General features: G+C 43.7%; 1 protein-coding gene across 4 annotated transcripts in view; it reads right to left on the reverse strand.

Moving 5' to 3' along the window:
- The window catches only part of LOC134312551 (translation initiation factor eIF2B subunit epsilon), a 28,081-nt gene extending 6,179 nt beyond the window's left edge, over positions 1–21,902 (reverse strand). The window contains exons 1-13 of one of the 4 annotated variants that reach the window (XM_062994571.1): positions 21,725–21,902; positions 18,825–18,949; positions 13,491–13,676; positions 12,054–12,231; positions 9,592–9,672; positions 9,433–9,510; positions 8,015–8,327; positions 6,427–6,572; positions 6,120–6,267; positions 5,607–5,708; positions 1,837–1,938; positions 1,250–1,340; positions 887–1,010 (exon numbers count right to left, since the gene is read on the reverse strand). In XM_062994571.1, coding sequence (XP_062850641.1) covers positions 887–1,010; positions 1,250–1,340; positions 1,837–1,938; positions 5,607–5,708; positions 6,120–6,267; positions 6,427–6,572; positions 8,015–8,327; positions 9,433–9,510; positions 9,592–9,672; positions 12,054–12,231; positions 13,491–13,676; positions 18,825–18,949; positions 21,725–21,901 — 1,851 coding nt within the window. In that variant the 5' untranslated portion in view covers position 21,902. Of the gene's footprint in view, positions 1–500; positions 1,011–1,249; positions 1,341–1,836; positions 1,939–5,606; positions 5,709–6,119; positions 6,268–6,426; positions 6,573–8,014; positions 8,328–9,432; positions 9,511–9,591; positions 9,673–10,681; positions 12,031–12,053; positions 12,232–13,490; positions 13,677–18,824; positions 18,950–21,724 lie in introns of those variants that run through there. The other 3 variants (XM_062994568.1, XM_062994569.1, XM_062994570.1) reach the window with 3 other exon arrangements.
- Positions 21,903–24,024: the final 2,122 nt, after the last annotated feature.

Here is a 24,024-nt window from a genome sequence, read left to right on the forward strand (position 1 = left end):
GATGGATGGATGTATAAGGGATGTACAAATGAATGGACGGCTGAATGAATGGATGGATGACTGAGTGAATGAATGGATGAGTGAATGAATGAATGAGTGGATGAATGGATGAGGAGACTTACAGGCAGCAGTAGTGAGTAATACTGGGCGGCGCTGATCTAATGACCTTGCTGAGTGAATGGATGGATGAGTGAGTGAGTGAATGAATGGATGAATGAGTGGATGAATGGATGAGGAGACTTACAGGCAGCAGTAGTGAGTAGTACTGGGCGGCGCTGATCTGATGACCTTGCTGAGTGAATGGATGGATGGATGAGTGAGTGAATGGATGAATGAATGAATGAGTGGATGAATGGATGAGGAGACTTACAGGCAGCAGTAGTGAGTAATACTGGGCGGCGCTGATCTAATGACCTTGCTGAGTGAATGGATGGATGAGTGAATGAGTGGATGAATGAGTGGATGAATGGATGAGTGGATGAATGGATGAGGAGACTTACAGGCAGCAGTAGTGAGTAGTACTGGGCGGCGCCGATCTGATGACCTTGCTGAGTGGATGGATGGATGAGTGAATGAGTGGATGAATGAGTGGATGAATGGATGAGTGGATGAATGGATGAGGAGACTTACAGGCAGCAGTAGTGAGTAGTACTGGGCGGCGCTGATCTGATGACCTTGCTGAGTGAATGGATGGATGAGTGAGTGAGTGAATGAATGAATGGATGAATGAGTGGATGAATGGATGCGGAGACTTACAGGCAGCAGTAGTGAGTAGTACTGGGCGGCGCTGATCTGATGACCTTGCTGAGTGGATGGATGGATGAGTGAATGAGTGGATGAATGAGTGGATGAATGGATGAGTGGATGAATGGGTGAGGAGACTTACAGGCAGCAGTAGTGAGTAGTACTGGGCGGCGCCGATCTGATGACCTTGCTGAGTGAATGGAAACTCTAACACGACCTTGGTGAGGCTCTGCATCACCTCCTTCAGTGAGACGTTATACGCGTACCTGCACACAGCAGCATCGGTGATCACTCAACACCAGGGTGTCATGGACACGTAGCGCCTATATCTCTATACGTTCCTCGCCTCGATTCAGATCTGGTGACTGGGGAGGACACCGAAGCTCCTCGAGGGTTTCAGACTGTGTCTGTGGGAATTTGTGCCCTCACAGTAAATAAAAACCTTCAGCTTCAGCTCACGGACGGCTGACGTCACATACAGAACCGGAGTCGGAGGAGAACCTACTTGAGCGAGTTGATCTCCAGGACCAGGTTATCACAGCCGATGTTCTCGTCCAGACCCCTCTGCAGGGTACCCAGCACCTCGTTCTGGAACACTGACACACACACACACACACACACACACACCTGAATTAATCCAGACAGAACTCCCTATAGTCCCGGGTTAGGGTTTAGGGTTAGGGTTAGGGTTAGGGTTAGGGTTAGGTCCTAAATCCACACACTACTGACACTAACGTGCACGGCCAAACCAGTATGGACACCGGTGTGTAAGGTGGAACCGCTGCAGAGACCCGGGTTCGAGCGCAACAGGTCTGATCCCATACACCAGGTAGCCAAAAGTATATAGACACCAGCCCATTCTAAACCTTAGGGGCATTAGTACGGACCCCCTTCTTCGTTAATATATGCTTTTAACGAGATCTTGGAGTGTGTCCATGGGAATCTGTGACCATCCTACGTGATGAGAAGGTCAGCCTTGCGATCGCTGTTCCAATTCATCCCCAGACATGTTTTTTTTTTGGATGGACTCGTGGTGGGCTGGGCGTGGCACGTTCAGCTCGTCTACAGTAGTAAGGATAAGCGTATCAGTACCGCTGAGATCGTCATGCTCTGGCGACGGACTCCTGGAGTAATCTGGTCCATCGCTGGGCTCGGTGTCGGTATCGCTGTCCGAGTCGGGCTTCAGGACCAAACCTGAACACACACACACACACAAAGTTGGGACGCTTGGCGAAACACAGTAAACAGAAGATTGTCTTCAGTCCTTCACCATCTACCGTACATGATATTGTGAAGAGATTCCAGGAGTCGGGAGAGATCTCAGTCCGTGCGGTTCTGACGGTTCTTTTAGTCTTTGGCTCTGAGAACTCTGATACCCCTTTTCCACCAAAAGAACCCTGGTTCTAGAACCGGTTCTGTTCGGGTTTCTCTGAACCTCGGTGTTCTGTAGAGAACCGACGCGCGTTTCCACCAGTTTTTGAGAACCAAGCAGCGTCATCATCGGTGGGCGTAACTTACTAAGAGTTAAGAGCAGTAATATCATGGCGGAGCGTGTGGATTATGTGTGAGCGTTTGTGCTGCTGTTACAGATGTTTGTTTTTATGTAAAGCATCGATCTAACAATCGGTGATAAGAAGACGTGACGTGTTCGTCTCAGTTGTTGTTTTCTTTACTTTATTGACGTGAGAAGAGTTTTGCGCTTCGGTTTCACCGCGACTCTCGGAGCAGATAGCCGATTTGCTCAGCGCTCGACTCGAGCGATAAAACATCATTAAAGTTCCACAACATGAACAAACATCTGTGTGAAACAAACATCAGATCCAGTCTAAAATACCACGTGTATCTGTGTGTAACTGGATTTACTTCACGTGTGTTTATGCAGCTCGGGGAGCTGAAAAAGCTTCACGCTTTATTTATCACGTTAAGCGTGTTCCGTTCTGTCCGGGTCACTTTTATCTCGTCACATCACACAGTTCATCTTTTTAAAGGCGCTTTGAAAATATCAGCGGTTCACTGTCTGGAACCTCTTTTTTCCGGTGGAAACACGCAGAACCGGTTCAAAATCAAGTTCGGGAACCGGAACGGGCTCCGTGCCGCGTCGGTGGAAAAGGGGTACGAGTATATTTTGTATAGAACTGATGTACGACTTTATCTTTGTATAATAGACGTTCAGGCTGCATGTGTTAAGAACAGTGCTGGGCCATACTGCAAAAAAATTAAATATCGATTGTTTTTTTAAGCAATAGAACACGAGAGGGAGTGTGTTATCACGAATAACACAAGACCTCGAGTGTTCTATTGCTTTTATACAACAGTTTTTACAAAATAAGGAAAAAAAATAAATCAAAGAAGCCCTGAATTTCATAATAAATATGCTTTAATATTGATGATACCTTCCGCCAAAAAGTAGTTCCACACCGAATGAGTTGCTGCTATGCGACGGTAAAAATTCCTACCCTGCCTCAACACAGTAGGCTAAGAAAGGCATATAGTTCAACACTACAGAGTAACGCTAGTTTGGAATAAAAATAATACGCGAATATGAAAAGAAAAGGAGAAAAAGCTAAAAATAAAATTCATTAAGAATTAAAAGATAGAATTTAGTTATTTATTCGAGTTATTGTGTTATTTGTACATGTTAATCTGCACACCTCCGTTCATTGTATTCTGTTCGTTTCTCGCCAATTCCAGCGTATTCAGCTGCTCTTCCGTCACTGCAGCCGACCTAACAGCGTTTACCGAATCAGAATTTGATAGGGATGTCCCGATCTGATCTCAAAGATCGGAATCGGGGCCGATCGAGGCATTTTATAACTGATCGGTATCGGCTTCACTAATCCCGATCTTTTGTTTTACGTCAGCATGTCCGCTGTGTGGAAATACTTTAGATTGGAAAGTGAAACGAGTCCAGCAGTGAAGTGTAACGTCTGCAGTGTGAGCGCTTCACCAGGCGGTGGGAGCAGAGCTGCGTTCATTACTGTAGAATTTTACTGTTTATATGGTGTGTGAGTCGAGGATCACTCCGGTTTACTAAACAATCACTTTTAATCCCAGTATGAAAACTTCAGGAGCATAACGTACAGCACGAGTTACAAGACTGAACGACATCTCAGTATCGAGCGCTCTGATTGGCTTAGTTATGTAACCCAGCGTGGTAGTGACGCACTCGCTTAATAAAGAAATAAATACACGATATATTCACTAACTCTCGGGAGCATTTAACACTTTATTAACTTCTTCTGTTACGGTACCGAATAGCGGACAGCTAGAGTCATCGCGTTAGCCGAGCACGCTATTCCATGCACTATGGAAGCCCCAAAGGGTCAAAACACACTCACTACGCGTAGAAACGTCCATCAAACCATCGTCAATGCTGCACTACGTTTGTTTACTTTTATTATGTAAAAATAAAAGAACATTAAGCAATAGTTTGGATGCAGGTAATGTTTTCCCTACAGCACTGCAGAGCTATTCAGGTGTTAAACATGTACACTGGATTAATGTGAATAACTGTAATGTACTTGAAGTGTGCACCGTGTGAACAGTATTATCCAGTTCTTATCTAGACAATATCTAGAAAATACAAGTACCGGTTTGAGACTCGGTATCGGATCGGGATCAAAATTAATGATCGGGAACAAAAAAAATAATAATATGGGGACATCCCTAGAATTTGATGTGCATTTGCTGTCACACTCTTCTTCAGAGTCCGGGCTGCAGGTCGAGTGTCATCTGAAAGTCATCAATTTCTGGACGTGTATGAGCACAAATAGGCCTACAAAGCAACCGGCGGCTTGTGTGCACGAAGCTTGTCGTTACTGGCAACGCGTCAGCGGAGTAATACAGTCGTGGTGTGAGAAGTTAGAACGCTTCTCAACCAATCAGATCGTAAGGTCGGAACTAACTGTTGTATAATAATTTATTAACAATTCTCGATTCCGATTTTTTTGTTTGTTTTTGCCATTAAAAAGACACTTCGTTTTTTGGATTTTAATTTAAAAGACTGCAGAAGTGCAAAAATAGTAACAGCACCACCTATAATTATCCAATAATTAATAGTTAACTTAAAGCTTTTAAGAATAGCTCATAAACAAACTCTTACGTTAAATAATGTGCAGCAGAACCTCCTTACATTAGGAAAAGTGCACAACCACAAACAGTTCTACAGGTTTCTTAAAAGGAACACGAGCCTGTTTACTGTTTCCACCACTGAAGTGAGTCTGTATCAGTATCTACACTCCGGGGGGGGGACTTGGGGGGGTACGTTCTGCTTCTAACTATATGGACTACAATCCCCATGCTCCCACGGACTCTCACGTGACTATCACATGTCCCCGGTCAGCCAATCCTGATCGGTCCTCACGCTCACCGTCTCCGGAGTTTTGATTCAGTTCAGCCGTGTTCGATTCCATGAATCTTATTTCAACTCTTCCGTTCGTGTCTCGTTGTGAAGTTTGGCCGACCGTGTCTGCTTGCATACCGAGCGGTCCTTATTTCTGAATCTAGCCGTTACCGTGTACGACTTTTGTTGTCTTCCGTTTACTGTTCTCGCCCTGCGCCTTTTGGTTCTCTCTGCCTGTCTGTTTATCCTCTGGTTTTGGTACAATTTTTCCTTTTCCAGTTTCTGCCTCGTGACATGCTGGTATTTTAATTAAAATATAAGGTATGCAAACTTGCGCAATCGCGGTCGTCACATTTCTAACGTCGTGTGAAAACGTTCGTTAGAATGAACCAAATTAATTGTGAAAATCGCCCAGCACTAGTTAAGTGACGACAGTTTTCCGAAGTACTCCCAATTCTACCCGTGCTTCTATTTCCAGACTGCGATGACGTTAGTCAGTGTGTAGGCGTGCGTTCGTTACCCCAGATGCCTTGCACTAGCTCGTCATCGCCAGGGTCGTCAGCACTGCTGTTCTTCCACAGGTAGCCCCGCCCCTCGGAGCCCACCTCGGCTGGGTTAAACGCTGCATGAGGAAATGATCAGGATCAACAAAAGAAATGATTTATTTATTACTGCATAGTCAATTACGCCCGCTAGGGGGGCACCATCGAGGAGTTCGGAATCCCAGCACTGGTGTGCTAGCGGATTATCGTGGCGGATTTTAACACATGTGGAGGAACACACTACACTCTCGGGATCCCTCCACCACTCGTGCAGGCAGCTTGATCAGACTGTAGGAGTCGCTGTTGTAGCAGCAAGAAGCCAGTTGGAGCTACCAGGAATTGCCCTGTAAGTGTGTGTGTGTGTGTGCACTATGAAGGACTGGCAATGTTTCCTACCTTCTGCACAGTGAATCAGACCCACTGCAACCCTGACCAGGATAACAGACAATGTGCAATGTTGTATACGTGTGTGTGTGTGTGTGTGTGTGTACCTTTCTGTTTGGTCTTGTCTTTATGAAGGCTGGACTCGTTATCGTCGCTCAGGAACTCGTCGTCATCGTCGTCTTCGTCCTCCTCGTCCGGGTGATGCAGAGACACCACGGTACCCTCCGGCAGAGACACGCCCGGACCCACCACCGCCTGCACGTGGGCAGAAGGAGACGGTTCTCATGTGAGCTAACAGCACAGAGGTTCCCGAGCTTGGGGGTCTGCCACCACTAGAGTGGGCACCAGGACAGCTTTAATAGGTCGAGCTCACTGTGTGTGTGTGTGTGTGTGTGTGTGTGTGTGTGTTCTCACGTTGTAGGCGAGTACACACTGTGGGTTGAGTGCGACGCCGGGTTTCACCACCACTCCATCACAGATCACCGACTGGCGCACCGTCACCTTATCACCAATGTGGACGTTGTTCCATATGAACGCTCGGTCCAACACCACTCCGTCACCTAGGAAACAAACACACAAGCATCACACGGTTACACAGATATAATCAGACGGTGTTACCGATCACACAGATATAATCAGAAGGTGTTACCAATCACACAGTTACACTGATATAATCAGACGGTGTTACCGATCACACAGTTACACTGATATAATCAGACGGTGTTACCGATCACACAGTTACACTGATATAATCAGACGGTGTTACTGATCACACTGATATAATCAGACGGTGTAACTGATCACACAGTTACACTGACATAATCAGACGGTGTTACTGATCACACAGATATAATCAGACGGTGTTGCCGATCACACAGTTACACTAATATAATCAGACGGTGTTGCCGATCACACAGTTACACTAATATAATCAGACGGTGTTACTGATCACACAGTTACACTGACATAATCAGACGGTGTTACTGATCACACAGATATAATCAGACCGTGTTATTGATCACACAGTTACACTGATATAATCAGACGGTGTTACCGATCACACAGATATATTCAGACGGTGTTATTGATCACAGAGTTACACAGATATAATCAGACGGTGTTATTGATCACAGAGTTACACAGATATAATCAGACGGTGTTATTGATCACAGAGTTACACAGATATAATCAGACGGTGTTACCGATCACACAGATATAATCAGACGGTGTTGCCGATCACACAGATATAATCAGACGGTGTTACTGATCACACAGTTACACTGACATAATCAGACGGTGTTACCGATCACACAGTTACACTAATATAATCAGACGGTGTTACTGATCACACAGATATAATCAGACGGTGTTACTGATCACACAGTTACACTGACATAATCAGACGGTGTTACCGATCACAGTTACACTAATATAATCAGACGGTGTTACCGATCACACAGATATAATCAGACGGTGTTACCGATCACACAGTTACACTAATATAATCAGACGGTGTTACCGATCACACAGTTACACTAATATAATCAGACGGTGTTACCGATCACACAGTTACACTAATATAATCAGACGGTGTTACCGATCACACAGTTACACTAATATAATCAGACGGTGTTACCGATCACACAGTTACACTGATATAATCAGACGGTGTTACCGATCACACAGTTACACTGATATAATCAGACGGTGTTACCGATCACACAGTTACACTGATATAATCAGACGGTGTTACTGATCACACAGATATAATCAGACGGTGTTACTGATCACACAGTTACACTGATATAATCAGACGGTGTTACTGATCACACAGTTACACTGATATAATCAGACAGTGTTACTGATCACACAGATATAATCAGACGGTGTTACCGATCACACAGTTACACTGATATAATCAGACGGTGTTACTGATCACACAGTTACACTGATATAATCAGACAGTGTTACTGATCACACTGATATAATCAGACGGTGTTACCGATCACACAGTTGGCCCCGATGACGGTGTTCGACAGGCTGCAGTTGGCACCGATCACTGTGTTTCGTCCAATCAGAACGTTCTCCTCCATCAGGCTGCCGTGCCCGAGGCCGACGCCCATCTCCCGGTAAACGTTGTGGCGCGAATGAGTGCAGCTCCGCCCCTCCTCGTCCGAGAAATTAGCCTCAGGGGTGATGGGATACGCCCAGCGGCCAATCAGATCGCAGGAAACAGCGTCGTACATGAGCAGGTTGGAGACGCGAGCGCCGTAGCCGTCTTTACTCACAAACATGTGGATCTGATTCCCCAAAATCTGACAGGAAACAGGAACAGGAAATAACTTTTACACTCATCACAATATAAAATATACACTTGCATTTTAAAATAAATTTAAAAAAATTAAATACATCAAAATAAACAAAAAGATTGAATATTTCAAATAAGTTTTAATGTTATAAAATATATAAATAAATAAAATATATAATATGTATGATACATTGCTTTAGATATATCAAATATTGAACCGTAGGATAAAAACAATAAAAATATTAAAATAAAATTATACTCACAACACATAGAAATGAAACAAAATCTACCAATAAAAAATAAAAACGTGAAAAATAAGTTATTAATTTAAAAACAGAAAATACAACCAATTATTTACACACAAAACAAGAATAAATAAATAAATGTGTGAATGAATAAATAAAATAAATACATAATACCATAAAAATACATAAAAGACTAAATAAATTAAACAAATTAATGACTAAACAAAATTAATAAAATAAGTAATAACGTACTTAAATATAAATAAATGCTTAGGTAAATACATTTTATAAATAATATAAATAAATAAATAAAAAGAAATAAACAATCGAATAAATAAATAATTAAACAGATAAAATAAAATAGTGAATAAATAAATACATGATTAAAACAAATAAATAAATAAATGACAAAATAGATTTACTAAATAAATGAATAAATAAATGAATACTTTAAGAAATAAATAAATAAATGAAATAATAAATAAATAAATAAATAAATGTAGTAATTAAATAAATGAATAAATAAATAAAGGAATACATGAAGAAAATAAGTAATTAAATAAATATAAATATAAATAAATGACTAAAGAAATGAAATGAAATAATGAATAAATAAATAAAATAAGTAACTACATAATTACATATAAACAAATGAATAAGTAAATAAATGTAGTAAATAAACACACAGAATAAATAAAATAATTAAACTATTAAATAAAAATAAATAAACGATTATATAAATAAGATAAAATAATGAATAAATAAAATAAGTCATTACATAATCAAATATAAATAAATGAATGAGTAAATAATTTTAGTAAGTAAATAAATAAAATAAATAAAGACAGGCGAGAGACGATCACTGACCTCCTCGTTGACGAGAATGCCGCGCACAAAGTCGTTGCGGGTCTGATAGTCGAAGTTATCGGTGAAGAGCTCGGCGACCTGAAATCACAATAACGTTTAATCACGTTTAATCGTAATAAAGGAGACGCAGCAGAATCAGGATCAATGATAAACTCTCACCTGAGGAGAGCAGATACTGATGTGACAGTCCAGCAGATCATGACGAATCTCAAACTCCTCACTTCCACTGTGGAAAATGTTCTGTACACACACACACACGCACACACGCACACACGCACACGCACACTGTAGATGAGCTGGTCTGTACTGTTACAGTGCGGTTGTGTGGTTGTCTGTACCGTTGTAATGTGTAGTTTTCAATAGAGTTCTTGTGCATCGTGTCGTTATGTAGCTGTACTGTAATTGTAGTGTAGTTGTGGTGTTGTCTACTTGTGGTGGTATTGTGTAGTTGTGTATTGTGAAGCTGTGTTGTAGTTGTGTTGTTGGATAATTGTGTAGTTGTGGTTTTGTTTAGTTGTGTAGTTACATTGTAGTTGTTGTGTAGTTGTAGTTTATTTGTGCATCAGTGTTGTGTAGTTGTGTAATCTAGATGTTGTGTAGTCGTAACACGGTACCATGGGAAAATAAATATTTTTCAGTCCCTGTGTTTCAGTTGTTGTGTAGTTGTGGTGTTGTATAACTGTGTAGGTGTGTATTCTGTAGTTGTGTAGTGTAGTTGTGTCTGTGTAGTTAATTGTTGAGTAATTGTGTTGTGTAATTGTGTTGCGTAGTTGTAGCGCAGTACCATGGGAAAACAGATCTACTCCAGTCCCTGTGTTTTAGTTGTTGTGTAACTGTGTAGTTGTGTCAGTGTTGTGTAGTTGTAGCACAGTATTGTGTAGCTGTGTTGTAGTTGTTGTGTTGTGCAGTGTGTTGATGCAGTGTTGTAGTTACGTCATAGTTTAATTGTAATTGTAATGTTGTATAGTTGTGTCGTTATCTACTTGTGGTGGTATTATGTAGCTGTGTTGTAGTTGTTGTGTTGTAGTGTTGTGCAGTGTGACGGTGTAGTCTTGTAATTGTGTCACCATGATTTTGTGTGTATTCTGTAGTTGTGTAACTGTTGGTGTGTCAGTGTTGTGTAGTTGTGTATTCTGTAATTTTGTAGTTGTTTCAATGTAGTGTAAGTGTTGTGTAGTTGTGTAACTGTTGGTGTCGGTGTTGTGTTGTTGTGTAATTGTGTTGTGTAGTTGTAGTTGTAGCGCAGTACCATGGGAAAACAGATCTTCTTCAGTCCCTGTGTTTCAGTTGTTGTGTAGTTGTGTAACTGTTGGTGTGTCGGTGTTGTGTTGTTGTGTAATTGTGTTGTGTAGTTGTAGTTGTAGCGCAGTACCATGGGAAAACAGATCTTCTTCAGTCCCTGTGTTTCAGTTGTTGTGTAGTTGTGTAACTGTGTAGTAGTGTGGTTGTTGTGTAATTGTGTTGTGTAGTTGTAGCACAGTACCATGGGAAAACAGATCTTCTTCAGTCCCTGTGTTTCAGTTGTTGTGTAGTTGTGTAACTGTGTAGTAGTGTGGTTGTTGTTGTGTAGTTGTAGTTGTGTAGTTGTAGCACAGTACCATGGGAAAACAGATCTTCTTCAGTCCCTGTGTTTCAGTTGTTGTGTAGTTGTGTAACTGTGTAGTAGTGTGGTTGTTGTTGTGTAGTTGTAGTTGTGTAGTTGTAGCACAGTACCATGGGAAAACAGATCTTCTTCAGTCCCTGTGTTTCAGTTGTTGTGTAGTTGTGTAACTGTGTAGTAGTGTGGTTGTTGTTGTGTAGTTGTAGTTGTGTAGTTGTAGCACAGTACCATGGGAAAACAGATCTTCTTCAGTCCCTGTGTTTCAGTTGTTGTGTAGTTGTGTAACTGTGTAGTAGTGTGGTTGTTGTGTAGTTGTAGTTGTGTAGTTGTAGCACAGTACCATGGGAAAACAGATCTTCTTCAGTCCCTGTGTTTCAGTTGTTGTGTAGTTGTGTAACTGTGTAGTAGTGTGGTTGTTGTTGTGTAGTTGTAGTTGTGTAGTTGTAGCACAGTACCATGGGAAAACAGATCTTCTTCAGTCCCTGTGTTTCAGTTGTTGTGTAGTTGTGTAACTGTGTAGTAGTGTGGTTGTTGTGTAATTGTGTTGTGTAGTTGTAGCACAGTACCATGGGAAAACAGATCTTCTTCAGTTCCTGTGTTTCAGTTGTTGTGTAGTTGTGTAACTGTGTAGTAGTGTGGTTGTTGTTGTGTAGTTGTAGTTGTGTAGTTGTAGCACAGTACCATGGGAAAACAGATCTTCTTCAGTCCCTGTGTTTCAGTTGTTGTGTAGTTGTGTAACTGTGTAGTAGTGTGGTTGTTGTGTAGTTGTGTAGTTGTAGTTGTAGCACAGTACCATGGGAAAACAGATCTTCTTCAGTCCCTGTGTTTCAGTTGTTGTGTAGTTGTGTAACTGTGTAGTAGTGTGGTTGTTGTTGTGTAGTTGTAGTTGTGTAGTTGTAGTTGTAGCGCAGTACCATGGGAAAACAGATCTTCTTCAGTCCCTGTGTTTCAGTTGTTGTGTAGTTGTGTAACTGTGTAGTAGTGTGGTTGTTGTTGTGTAGTTGTAGTTGTAGCGCAGTACCATGGGAAAACAGATCTTCTTCAGTCCCTGTGTTTTCTGGTAGTGAAGCACCCGGTGACTCTTGGTATCCACGGCGACGATGATATCATCCTCGTCACAGCGGGTCCGGTTGCCGGGTGACGACTCTCTGAAGATCATGGTCATCACTGAGATGCTCTTCTCTAGTTTACGGCGTAACCTGGAATAAAGGGGCGGAGTCACAGTGACACAGTGGCTCGGTGACATCATAACACCTAATGCTAGAGCTGCTGGGTGAAATGGGCGCGGTCGGGCGGAGACACACGTCACCGGCCATCAGGGTACAGTCAGCAATTCAGGTCTGAATTAGTCATTTACTCATTAATTAGCATTTCAGCCCTGAGTTAGCAATTTAGCTCTGACTTAGCATTTTAGCTCTGACTTAGCATCTTAGCCCTGAGTTAGAATTTTAGCCCTGACTTAGCATTTATGCCCAGAATTAGCATTTAAGACCAGACTTAGCATTTTAGCCATGAGTTAGCATTTCAGTCCTGAGTTAGCATTTTATCCCTGACCTAGCTATTCAGACTTGAATTAGCATGTTGGCCATGACTTAGCATTTTAGTCCTGACTTAGCATTTATGCCCAGAATTAGCATTTAAGACCAGACTTAGCATTTTAGCCATGAGTTAGCTATTCAGACTTGAATTAGCATGTTGGCCATGACTTAGCATTTTAGTCCTGACTTAGCATAAAATGTAGCCATAGCTTGGCCTTTTTGGCAAAGGCACTGACTTAGCAATTTAACTGTGAATTAGCATTTCAGCTCTGAATAAACATTTCAGCCCTGACCTGATTAGCATTTTTGCTCTGACTTAACATTATAGACACGACTTAGAATTTTAACCCTAAATTAGCATTTTAGCCCTGACATAGCATTTTAGCCATGAGCTAGCATTTTAGCCACAAGTTAGCATTTTAGCCACGAGTTAGCATTTATTACCTGACCTAGCTATTCAGCCCTAAATTAGCGTTTTAGTGCTGAATTAGCATTTTAGCCAAGAATTAGCATTTTTGCCCTGACTTAGCATTTTCACCCCGACTTAGCGTTTTACACTTGAATTAGCAATTTAGCACTTACTTAGTATTTTAGACCTGACTTGGCATTTTAGCCCTAAATTAGCAATTAGCCAAGAATGAGCATTTTAGCCATGGCTTAGCATTTCAGCCCTAAATGAGCATTTTAGCCCTGACTTAGCATTACAAATTTAGCCATAGCTTGGCATTTTAGCCTTAAATTAGCAATTTAGCCCTTACTTAACATTTTAGCCCTTACTTATCGATTCAGCCCTGACTTTTAGCCTTAGACTCCAGGTCAGAGCCTCTACACACAGGGGTGCAGACATGCTGACAGAAACAGGACCTTCCCTAAACTGTTTACAGCGTGTAATGTAGGGATGTGTATTAGCACACACTGACCTGTGTTCCTGCAGAGCCTGAGAGAGGTCCATGTTGGACACCACGTCCCCGTACACCAGGATGAAATCGGACCGGACCAGAGACTTGGCGTCCACGTCTCTCAGGACGTCCCCCAGCGAGCGGTACAGCTCAGACGTGATGATGTGCACCGTGTTGGGCGAGCTCGGCCGGCACCACTTGGACCTCCTGTAAAACACCAGCCGGGGGTTTAGGTTAGTTTAGGTGAGGTGAGGGACGGGTGTGGTGGTGGTTTAGGTTAGTTTAGGTGAGGGACGGGTGTGGTGGTGGTTTAGGTTAGTTTAGGTGAGGTGAGGGACGGGTGTGGTGGTGGTTTAGGTTAGTTTAGGTGAGGTGAGGGATGGGTGTGGTGGTGGTTTAGGTTAGTTTAGGTGAGGGACGGGTGTGGTGGTGGTTTAGGTTAGTTTAGGTGAGGTGAGGGATGGGTGTGGTGGTGGTTTAGGTTAGTTTAGGTGAGGGACAGGTGTGGTGGTGGTTTAGGTTAGTTTAGGGTGGTGAGGAACAGGTGTGGTGGTGGTTTAGGTTAGTTTAGGTGAGGTGAGGGACGGGTGTGGTGGTGGTTTAGGTTAGTTTAGGTGAGGTGAGGGATGGGTGTGGTGGTGGTTTAGGTTAGTTTAGGTGAGGGACGGGTGTGGTGGTGGTTTAGGTTAGTTTAGGTGAGGTGAGGGATGGGTGTGGTGGTGGTTTAGGTTAGTTTAGGTGAGGGACGGGTGTGGTGGTGGTTTAGGTTAGTTTAGGGTGGTGAGGGACAGGTGTGGTGGTGGTTTAGGTTAGTTTAGGTGAGGTGAGGGACGGGTGTGGTGGTGGTTTAGGTTAGTTTAGGGTGGTGAGGGACGGGTGTGGTGGTGGTTTAGGTTAGTTTAGGTGAGGGACGGGTGTGGTGGTGGTTTAGGTTAGTTTAGGTGAGGTGAGGGATGGGTGTGGTGGTTTAGGTTAGTTTAGGTAAGGGATGGGTGTGGTGGTGGTTTAGGTTAGTTTAGGTGAGGTGAGGGATGGGTGTGGTGGTGGTTTAGGTTAGTTAGGTGAGGTGAGGGACGGGTGTGGTGGTGGTTTAGGTTAGTTTAGGGTGGTGAGGGACGGGTGTGGTGGTGGTTTAGGTTAGTTTAGGTGAGGTGAGGGACGGGTGTGGTGGTGGTTTAGGTTAGTTTAGGTGAGGGACGGGTGTGGTGGTGGTTTAGGTTAGTTTAGGGTGGTGAGAGACGGGTGTGGTGGTGGTTTAGGTTCGTTTAGGGTGGTGAGGGACGGGTGTGGTGGTGGTTTAGGTTAGTTTAGGGTGGTGAGGGACGGGTGTGGTGGTGGTTTAGGTTAGTGTAGGTGAGGTGAGGGATGGGTGTGGTGGTGGTTTAGGTTAGTTTAGGTGAGGTGAGGGACGGGTGTGGTGGTGGTTTAGGTTAGTTTAGGTGAGGTGAGGGACGGGTGTGGTGGTGGTTTAGGTTAGTTTAGGTGAGGGATGGGTGTGGTGGTGGTTTAGGTTAGTTTAGGTGAGGTGAGGGATGGGTGTGGTGGTGGTTTAGGTTAGTTTAGGTGAGGGATGGGTGTGGTGGTGGTTTAGGTTAGTTCAGGTGAGGTGAGGGACAGGTGTGGTGGTGGTTTAGGTTAGTTTAGGTGAGGTGAGGGATGGGTGTGGTGGTGGTTTAGGTTAGTTTAGGTGAGGTGAGGGATGGGTGTGGTGGTGGTTTAGGTTAGTTTAGGTGAGGGACGGGTGTGGTGGTGGTTTAGGTTAGTTTAGGTGAGGTGAGGGATGGGTGTGGTGGTGGTTTAGGTTAGTTTAGGTGAGGGACGGGTGTGGTGGTGGTTTAGGTTAGTGTAGGTGAGGTGAGAGACGAGTGTGGTGGTGGTTTAGGTTAGTTTAGGTGAGGTAAGGGACGGGTGTGGTGGTGGTTTAGGTTAGTTTAGGTGAGGTGAGGGACGGGTGTGGTGGTGGTTTAGGTTAGTTTAGGTGAGGTGAGGGACGGGTGTGGTGGTGGTTTAGGTTAGTTTAGGTGAGGTGAGGGACGGGTGTGGTGGTGGTTTAGGTTAGTTTAGGTGAGGGATGGGTGTGGTGGTGGTTTAGGTTAGTTTAGGTGAGGTGAGGGACGGGTGTGGTGGTGGTTTAGTGTAGGTGAGGTGAGAGACGAGTGTGGTGGTCGTTTAGGTTAGTTTAGGTGAGGTAAGGGACGGGTGTGGTGGTGGTTTAGGTTAGTTTAGGTGAGGTGAGGGACGGGTGTGGTGGTGGTTTAGGTTAGTTTAGGTGAGGTGAGGGACGGGTGTGGTGGTGGTTTAGGTTAGTTTAGGTGAGGTGAGGGACGGGTGTGGTGGTGGTTTAGGTTAGTTTAGGTGAGGTGAGGGATGGGTGTGGTGGTGGTTTAGGTTAGTTTAGGTGAGGTGAGGGACGGGTGTGGTGGTGGTTTAGGTTAGTTTAGGTGAGGTGAGGGACGGGTGTGGTGGTGGTTTAGGTTAGTTTAGGTGAGGGATGGGTGTGGTGGTGGTTTAGGTTAGTTTAGGTGAGGTGAGGGATGGGTGTGGTGGTGGTTTAGGTTAGTTTAGGTGAGGGATGGGTGTGGTGGTGGTTTAGGTTAGTTCAGGTGAGGTGAGGGACAGGTGTGGTGGTGGTTTAGGTTAGTTTAGGTGAGGTGAGGGATGGGTGTGGTGGTGGTTTAGGTTAGTTTAGGTGAGGTGAGGGATGGGTGTGGTGGTGGTTTAGGTTAGTTTAGGTGAGGGACGGGTGTGGTGGTGGTTTAGGTTAGTTTAGGTGAGGTGAGGGATGGGTGTGGTGGTGGTTTAGGTTAGTTTAGGTGAGGGACGGGTGTGGTGGTGGTTTAGGTTAGTGTAGGTGAGGTGAGAGACGAGTGTGGTGGTGGTTTAGGTTAGTTTAGGTGAGGTAAGGGACGGGTGTGGTGGTGGTTTAGGTTAGTTTAGGTGAGGTGAGGGACGGGTGTGGTGGTGGTTTAGGTTAGTTTAGGTGAGGTGAGGGACGGGTGTGGTGGTGGTTTAGGTTAGTTTAGGTGAGGTGAGGGACGGGTGTGGTGGTGGTTTAGGTTAGTTTAGGTGAGGGATGGGTGTGGTGGTGGTTTAGGTTAGTTTAGGTGAGGTGAGGGACGGGTGTGGTGGTGGTTTAGTGTAGGTGAGGTGAGAGACGAGTGTGGTGGTCGTTTAGGTTAGTTTAGGTGAGGTAAGGGACGGGTGTGGTGGTGGTTTAGGTTAGTTTAGGTGAGGTGAGGGACGGGTGTGGTGGTGGTTTAGGTTAGTTTAGGTGAGGTGAGGGACGGGTGTGGTGGTGGTTTAGGTTAGTTTAGGTGAGGTGAGGGACGGGTGTGGTGGTGGTTTAGGTTAGTTTAGGTGAGGGATGGGTGTGGTGGTGGTTTAGGTTAGTTTAGGTGAGGTGAGGGACGGGTGTGGTGGTGGTTTAGGTTAGTTTAGGTGAGGTGAGGGATGGGTGTGGTGGTGGTTTAGGTTAGTTTAGGTGAGGTGAGGGACGGGTGTGGTGGTGGTTTAGGTTAGTTTAGGTGAGGTGAGGGACGGGTGTGGTGGTGGTTTAGGTTAGTTTAGGTGAGGTGAGGGACGGGTGTGGTGGTGGTTTAGGTTAGTTTAGGTGAGGTGAGGGATGGGTGTGGTGGTGGTTTAGGTTAGTTTAGGTGAGGGACGGGTGTGGTGGTGGTTTAGGTTAGTGTAGGTGAGGTGAGAGACGAGTGTGGTGGTGGTTTAGGTTAGTTTAGGTGAGGTAAGGGACGGGTGTGGTGGTGGTTTAGGTTAGTTTAGGTGAGGGACGGGTGTGGTGGTGGTTTAGGTTAGTGTAGGTGAGGTGAGGGACGAGTGTGGTGGTGGTTTAGGTTGATTTAGGTGAGGTAAGGGACAGGTGTGGTGGTGGTTTAGGTTAGTGTAGGTGAGGTGAGGGACGAGTGTGGTGGTGGTTTAGGTTAGTTTAGGTGAGGTAAGGGACGGGTGTGGTGGTGGTTTAGGTTAGTTTAGGTGAGGTAAGGGACGGGTGTGGTGGTGGTTTAGGTTAGTTTAGGTGAGGTGAGGGACGGGTGTGGTGGTGGTTTAGGTTAGTTTAGGTGAGGGTTTAGGTGAGGTGAGGGACGGGTGTGGTGGAGGTTTAGGTTAGTTTAGGTGAGGTGAGGGACGGGTGTGGTGGTGGTTTAGGTTAGTTTAGGTGAGGGATGGGTGTGGTGGTGGTTTAGGTTAGTGTAGGTGAGGTGAGGGACGAGTGTGGTGGTGGTTTAGGTTAGTTTAGGTGAGGGATGGGTGTGGTGGTGGTTTAGGTTAGTTTAGGTGAGGTGAGGGATGGGTGTGGTGGTGGTTTAGGTTAGTTTAGGTGAGGTGAGGGACGGGTGTGGTGGTGGTTTAGGTTAGTTTAGGTGAGGGACGGGTGTGGTGGTGGTTTAGGTTAGTTTAGGTGAGGTGAGGGATGGGTGTGGTGGTGGTTTAGGTTAGTTTAGGTGAGGTGAGGGACGGGTGTGGTGGTGGTTTAGGTTAGTTTAGGTGAGGTGAGGGACGGGTGTGGTGGTGGTTTAGGTTAGTTTAGGGTGGTGAGGGACGGGTGTGGTGGTGGTTTAGATTAGTTTAGGGTGGTGAGAGACGGGTGTGGTGGTGGTTTAGGTTCGTTTAGGGTGGTGAGGGACGGGTGTGGTGGTGGTTTAGGTTAGTTTAGGTGAGGGATGGGTGTGGTGGTGGTTTAGGTTAGTTTAGGTGAGGTGAGGGACGGGTGTGGTGGTGGTTTAAATTAGTGTAGGTGAGGTGAGGGACGGGTGTGGTGGTGGTTTAGGTTAGTTTAGGTGAGGGACGGGTGTGGTAGTGGTTTAGGTTAGTTTAGGGTGGTAAGGGACGGGTGTGGTGGTGGTTTAGGTGAGGTGAGGGACGAGTGTGGTGGTGGTTTAGGTTAGTTTAGGTGAGGGACGGGTGTGGTGGTGGTTTAGGTTAGTTTAGGTGAGGGATGGGTGTGGTGGTGGTTTAGGTTAGTTTAGGTGAGGTGAGGGACGGGTGTGGTGGTGGTTTAGGTTAGTTTAGGTGAGGGATGGGTGTGGTGGTGGTTTAGGTTAGTTCAGGTGAGGTGAGGGACAGGTGTGGTGGTGGTTTAGGTTAGTTTAGGTGAGGGATGGGTGTGGTGGTGGTTTAGGTTAGTTTAGGTGAGGTGAGGGACGGGTGTGGTGGTGGTTTAGGTTGGTTTAGGTGAGGTGAGGGACGGGTGTGGTGGTGGTTTAGGTTAGTTTAGGTGAGGTGAGGGACGGGTGTGGTGGTGGTTTAGGTTAGTTTAGGTGAGGGACTGGTGTAGCGTGGTGGTTTAGGTTAGTTTAGGGTGGTGAGGGACGGGTGTAGCGTGGTGGTTGAGGGTCTTACAGCAGATGCTCCTTTATCTTGTTGGACATCCAGCAGCAGAAGATGAAGGTCTCCTGCACTCCTGTGGACGTCAGGAACTCCAGCGTGTAGTCGATCATGGACACGTTGGCCAGAGGGAGCAGAGCCTGGTGGAGAGTTGTAATTGTAGTTATGTATTGTGTAGCTGTGTTGTAGTTGTTGTTGTGTAGTTGTAGTGTTGTGCAGTGTGTTGGTGTAGTGTTGTAGTTGTGTCATCGTGATTTAGTTGTAGTTGTGATGTTGTGCAGTGTGTCAGTGTAGTGTTGTAGTTACGTTGTGGTTTAATTGTAATTGTGGTGTTGTATAGTTGTGTCAATTTCTACTTGTGGTGGTATTGTGTAGCTGTGTTGTAGTTGTGGTGTTGTGCAGTGTGACGGTGTAGTATTGTAGTTGTGTCATCATGATTTTGTTTTAGTTGTGAATTGAGTAGCTGTGTTGTAGTTGTGGTGTTGTGCAGTGTGTCAGTGTTGTGTTGTAGTTATGTTGTGGTTTAATTGTAATGTTGTATAGTTGTGTCGTTATCTACTTGTGGTGGTATTGTGTAGCTGTGTTGTAGTTGTTGTGTTGTAGTTTTGTGCAGTGTGACGGTGTAGTCTTGTAATTGTGTCACCGTGATTTAGTTTTTGTTGTGTATTCAGTAGTGTTGTAGTTGTTGTGTTGTAGTTGTGCAGTGCGTCGGTGTAGTGTTGTAGTTGTGTCATCGTGATTTAATTTTAGTTATGTATTGTGTAGCTGTTGTGTGGTTGTAGTGTTGTGCAGTGTGTCAGTGTAGTCTTGTAATTGTGTCATCGTGATTTAGTTTGAGTTGTGTATTGAATAGCTGTGGTGTAGTTGTTGTGTTGTAGTTGTACTGTAGTTGTAGGGTTGTGCAGTGTGACGGTGTAGTGTTGTAATTGTGTCATCGTGATTTAGTTGTAGTTGTGTAGTTGTGATGTGCAGTGTAGTGTTGTAGTTACGTTGTGGTTTAATTGTAATTGTGTTGTATAGTTGTGTCGTTATCTACTTGTGGTGGTATTGTGTAACTGTGTTGTTGTAGTTGTGGTGTTGTGCAGTGTGACGGTGTAGTGTTGTAGTTATGTTGTGGTTTAATTGTAATTGTGGTGTTGTTATCTACTTGTGGTGGTATTGTGTAACTGTGTTGTTGTAGTTGTGGTGTTGTGCAGTGTGACGGTGTAGTGTTGTAGTTATGTTGTGGTTTAATTGTAATTGTGGTGTTATCTACTTGTGGTGGTATTGTGTAGCTGTGTTGTGTGGTTGTGATGTTGTGCAGGGTGTTGATGTAGTGTTGTAGTTATGTTGTGGTTTAATTGTAATTGTGGTGGTATTGTGTAACTGTGTTGTTGTAGTTGTAGTGTTGTGCAGTGTGATGGTGTAGTGTTGTAGTTATGTTGTGGTTTAATTGTAATTGTGGTGGTATTGTGTAACTGTGTTGTTGTAGTTGTGGTGTTGTGCAGTGTGATGGTGTAGTGTTGTAGTTATGTTGTGGTTTAATTGTAATTGTGGTGGTATTGTGTAACTGTGTTGTTGTAGTTGTGGTGTTGTGCAGTGTGACGGTGTAGTGTTGTAGTTATGTTGTGGTTTAATTGTAATTGTGGTGTTATCTACTTGTGGTGGTATTGTGTAGCTGTGTTGTGTGGTTGTGATGTTGTGCAGGGTGTTGATGTAGTGTTGTAGTTATGTTGTGGTTTAATTGTAATTGTGGTGGTATTGTGTAACTGTGTTGTTGTAGTTGTAGTGTTGTGCAGTGTGATGGTGTAGTGTTGTAGTTATGTTGTGGTTTAATTGTAATTGTGGTGGTATTGTGTAACTGTGTTATTGTAGTTGTGGTGTTGTGCAGTGTGATGGTGTAGTGTTGTAGTTATGTTGTGGTTTAATTGTAATTGTGGTGGTATTGTGTAACTGTGTTGTTGTAGTTGTGGTGTTGTGCAGTGTGACGGTGTAGTGTTGTAGTTATGTTGTGGTTTAATTGTAATTGTGGTGGTAGTGTGTAGCTGTGTTGTGTGGTTGTGATGTTGTGCAGGGTGTTGATGTAGTGTTGTTGTGGTTTAATTGTAATTGTGGTGGTATTGTGTAACTGTGTTGTTGTAGTTGTGGTGTTGTGCAGTGTGACGGTGTAGTGTTGTAGTTATGTTGTGGTTTAATTGTAATTGTGGTGGTAGTGTTGTGTGGTTGTGATGTTGTGCAGGGTGTTGATGTAGTGTTGTAGTTATGTTGTGGTTTAATTGTAATTGTGGTGGTAGTGTTGTGTGGTTGTGATGTTGTGCAGGGTGTTGATGTAGTGTTGTAGTCGCTCTGATTGGCCAACATCAGTGCCTGACCTCACAGAACCTTTACAGTTTGAATGAATGGGCACAAATTGCCACAGACACAGTAAAACATCCTGAGTAAAGCGTTACCTTAATGTTCTGTTGATGTAGTTATTATTATTATTATTATTCACACTGATAATGACACAGTTACAATGATTATGATAGTTTATTGTACATTGTGATTATTAATGTTTATAACAGTGAGGGAGGGTAAATACAGCACAATGTGCGGTGTATGGAAGTTGACGTTTCCCACCCGTTTTCCGACCAGCTCTGCACATAGTACTGACTGTAACAAACAGCGAGATTATAAACTGTACAGTCAGTACAATCCTGTGAATGATTATGACACATTTATAATGAATGAATAAAATCCAGTCAGTAATTGTTAAAAAAAAAAAACTACCGACACTCCCGTTATAGCGTTACAGACTCGGCTGACGTAACTCAACTCAATCCGCTCTCTGATTGGACAGTTAGTAAAGAGAGGCGGGATTAGTCGGAATACAGGTGTAAATAGAACACGGTTAGCATTAGTCGGGCTAGCCGCTGTGGAGCGCTATGTAAACTCACCCTCGGCTGATCTTTAGTGATGGGGAAGAATCTCCGGTTGAAACTGTCCGCTATCAGAACCGCCTGCAGCGGCTGTTCCTCCTCATCCTGCTCCGCGGAGCCGCCTCGCTTCCCCGCACCGCGACCCTGTTGCTGCTGTTGCTGCTGCTGCTGCTGCTTACCGCCTCTAGCCGCCATGCTGTCTGTCAGTGTAACCGCTTACTCTGCTGTATGCAGGGCCAATGGGGTCAAAAATGGTCTGCAGTGTAATGTCGCTAGTTTAACACAAGAGGGCGGCATTGTGCTGAGCTCAGGTCTGAATATGAATGGCGATAGAGATAAAATAAAATCATGTTTACTAATTTAAACATGTCTAATATGTTAGTCCAGGGTTTTTCACACATTTTTAAGCATGTACATGATTTTTATACGTGACTCAGGTAACACAAACAATGAATCTTACTCTCTACTCTGTTATCTGGTCCCCTTGCGGTTTAAAAGCTGTAACATAAAGTCTCCACAAGAGGGCGCCTGTTAAAATTTGTTTATTTAATTATTATATTTTGGCTCACGATTCTTAGGTGGGTGGATTTGGAACAGTTTTAAAGACGTTGAGTTTCGAGGTATTTTTCCCCATAAGGATGTTTGGGGAACCTGTTAATGCATCCATGGTCCCGTGCAGCTGCAGATATTTTAGTCTCATGTAAAATAATGAGGTTGTTTGTTACTGAAAATAACACAAATATAATATAAACACACAAATACAATTACAAACAGGTAAACATCAATAAAAATACAATAAAAGCTGCACTTTAGTTTTACTTCTTTATTGTTTCCTGACGCTTCTTAATGGTGGAGATGATTGATGTTGGAATACCGTATTCCCTTCAGCACCGGCGCATTCACATGAGAACTGAACGTGACTTATTGTAGTAAAACAGCGAGTGAGGAATGTGATTAGTGGAGGAACTTATGAGCAGTAATAATGAAGAGAAGTTTAGTGCTCCTGTCTCCTTCTTTTACTACATTAAACCACGTTAAGCTTTATTTTCAACCAGAAGCGTTTTAGACTCTGGGAGAAGCTGATTCTGATTCTCACCGTTTCTCAGAAGCTGGAGCTGTAACACAAGTTTAAAAGTGAAACTGGGAGGAGAATCCAGATAAACACAGATACATGTGGAGCTGTAACCCTGGATCTGCACCTTATTCCACACTGATGCAGATTCAGATCAGATTCACACGCTGATGATGGGCGGCTGTTCGTTGTTAATTTGAAATTAAATACATTTTAAATACAAAAAAGCAGAATATGTAGAGTTTAAGGTACAAATTTCACCATGAAGGGCATCGAATTTCAAAGATTTTGAGTTTAGGGGACTCCGAGTTACAGGGTACCAGTGTAATGGTTAAAAATAAGTATTTAATTAGCACCTCTAATGGACTAATTAGCCCCTTTGATTCTTTTATACTTACAAACATACAGTATTCACTTTTTATTTTATTTATTTGTTTATTTATTGGACTTACTGCTTATTATTCATGTAGTAAATCTCACCGTAGTCACTATTTCAGACCGGGCTGCAATACTGTTAAGCACGGTTTATTTTAAGATAATAAAAGAGTTTGCTTGTGTTACATTTTCAAATTCGTGTAGCAACCCAGATGAAGATCACAGATGAGTTATGCCTTTTAATTAAAAGTTGCTGGTGTTTTATTAGTCAGGAGGAGTTTATTTACCACACTTACGTTACTCTTTGGCATTACTCCCATAAAGTTTAAATCTAAGTGGGGCCAAACAAACCCTGTGCTTGTCCACCACTGTGGAGCGCCTGAGCTCTCAAGTTCAACTCTCACAGTAGTGATTATGCCCTGATTCTGATATGCTTTGTGTTTTTAAGGGTCGAGCAAACAAGTGTGGAGGACAAGAAACCCCAGTCCATGCAAACCCAGATGGCTGCTGAGCTTTCTGACAGCATCCTCCAGATGACTGTTAAAGACAAAAGAGTTTTACCCAAACTGCACTAATGTTTACTGTAACTGTAACTGGTGGTACTTATTCTAAACGTGACTGTACATTGTTGTTGTGAAATGTATTGCACTATATTTCTTCACTTGAACTGGACAAGCTATTTGACATTACAATAAAGGTTTTAACACAAGTGCATATTGTGCTAAGAGAAAATATTAAAACCTTAAGATGGACTCTTAATTAGATAAAAAATAATCGCTAGACAAAAATCAATAAAAAACAAGGTTCAGCCCTGGAGTTAATTAAAATATAAATGAATCTGAGTGGATTTGGCTACGTGGCCAGCAGGGGG

Source organism: Trichomycterus rosablanca, chromosome 4, assembly GCF_030014385.1.
Source record: "Trichomycterus rosablanca isolate fTriRos1 chromosome 4, fTriRos1.hap1, whole genome shotgun sequence".
NCBI lineage: Eukaryota > Metazoa > Chordata > Actinopteri > Siluriformes > Trichomycteridae > Trichomycterus > Trichomycterus rosablanca.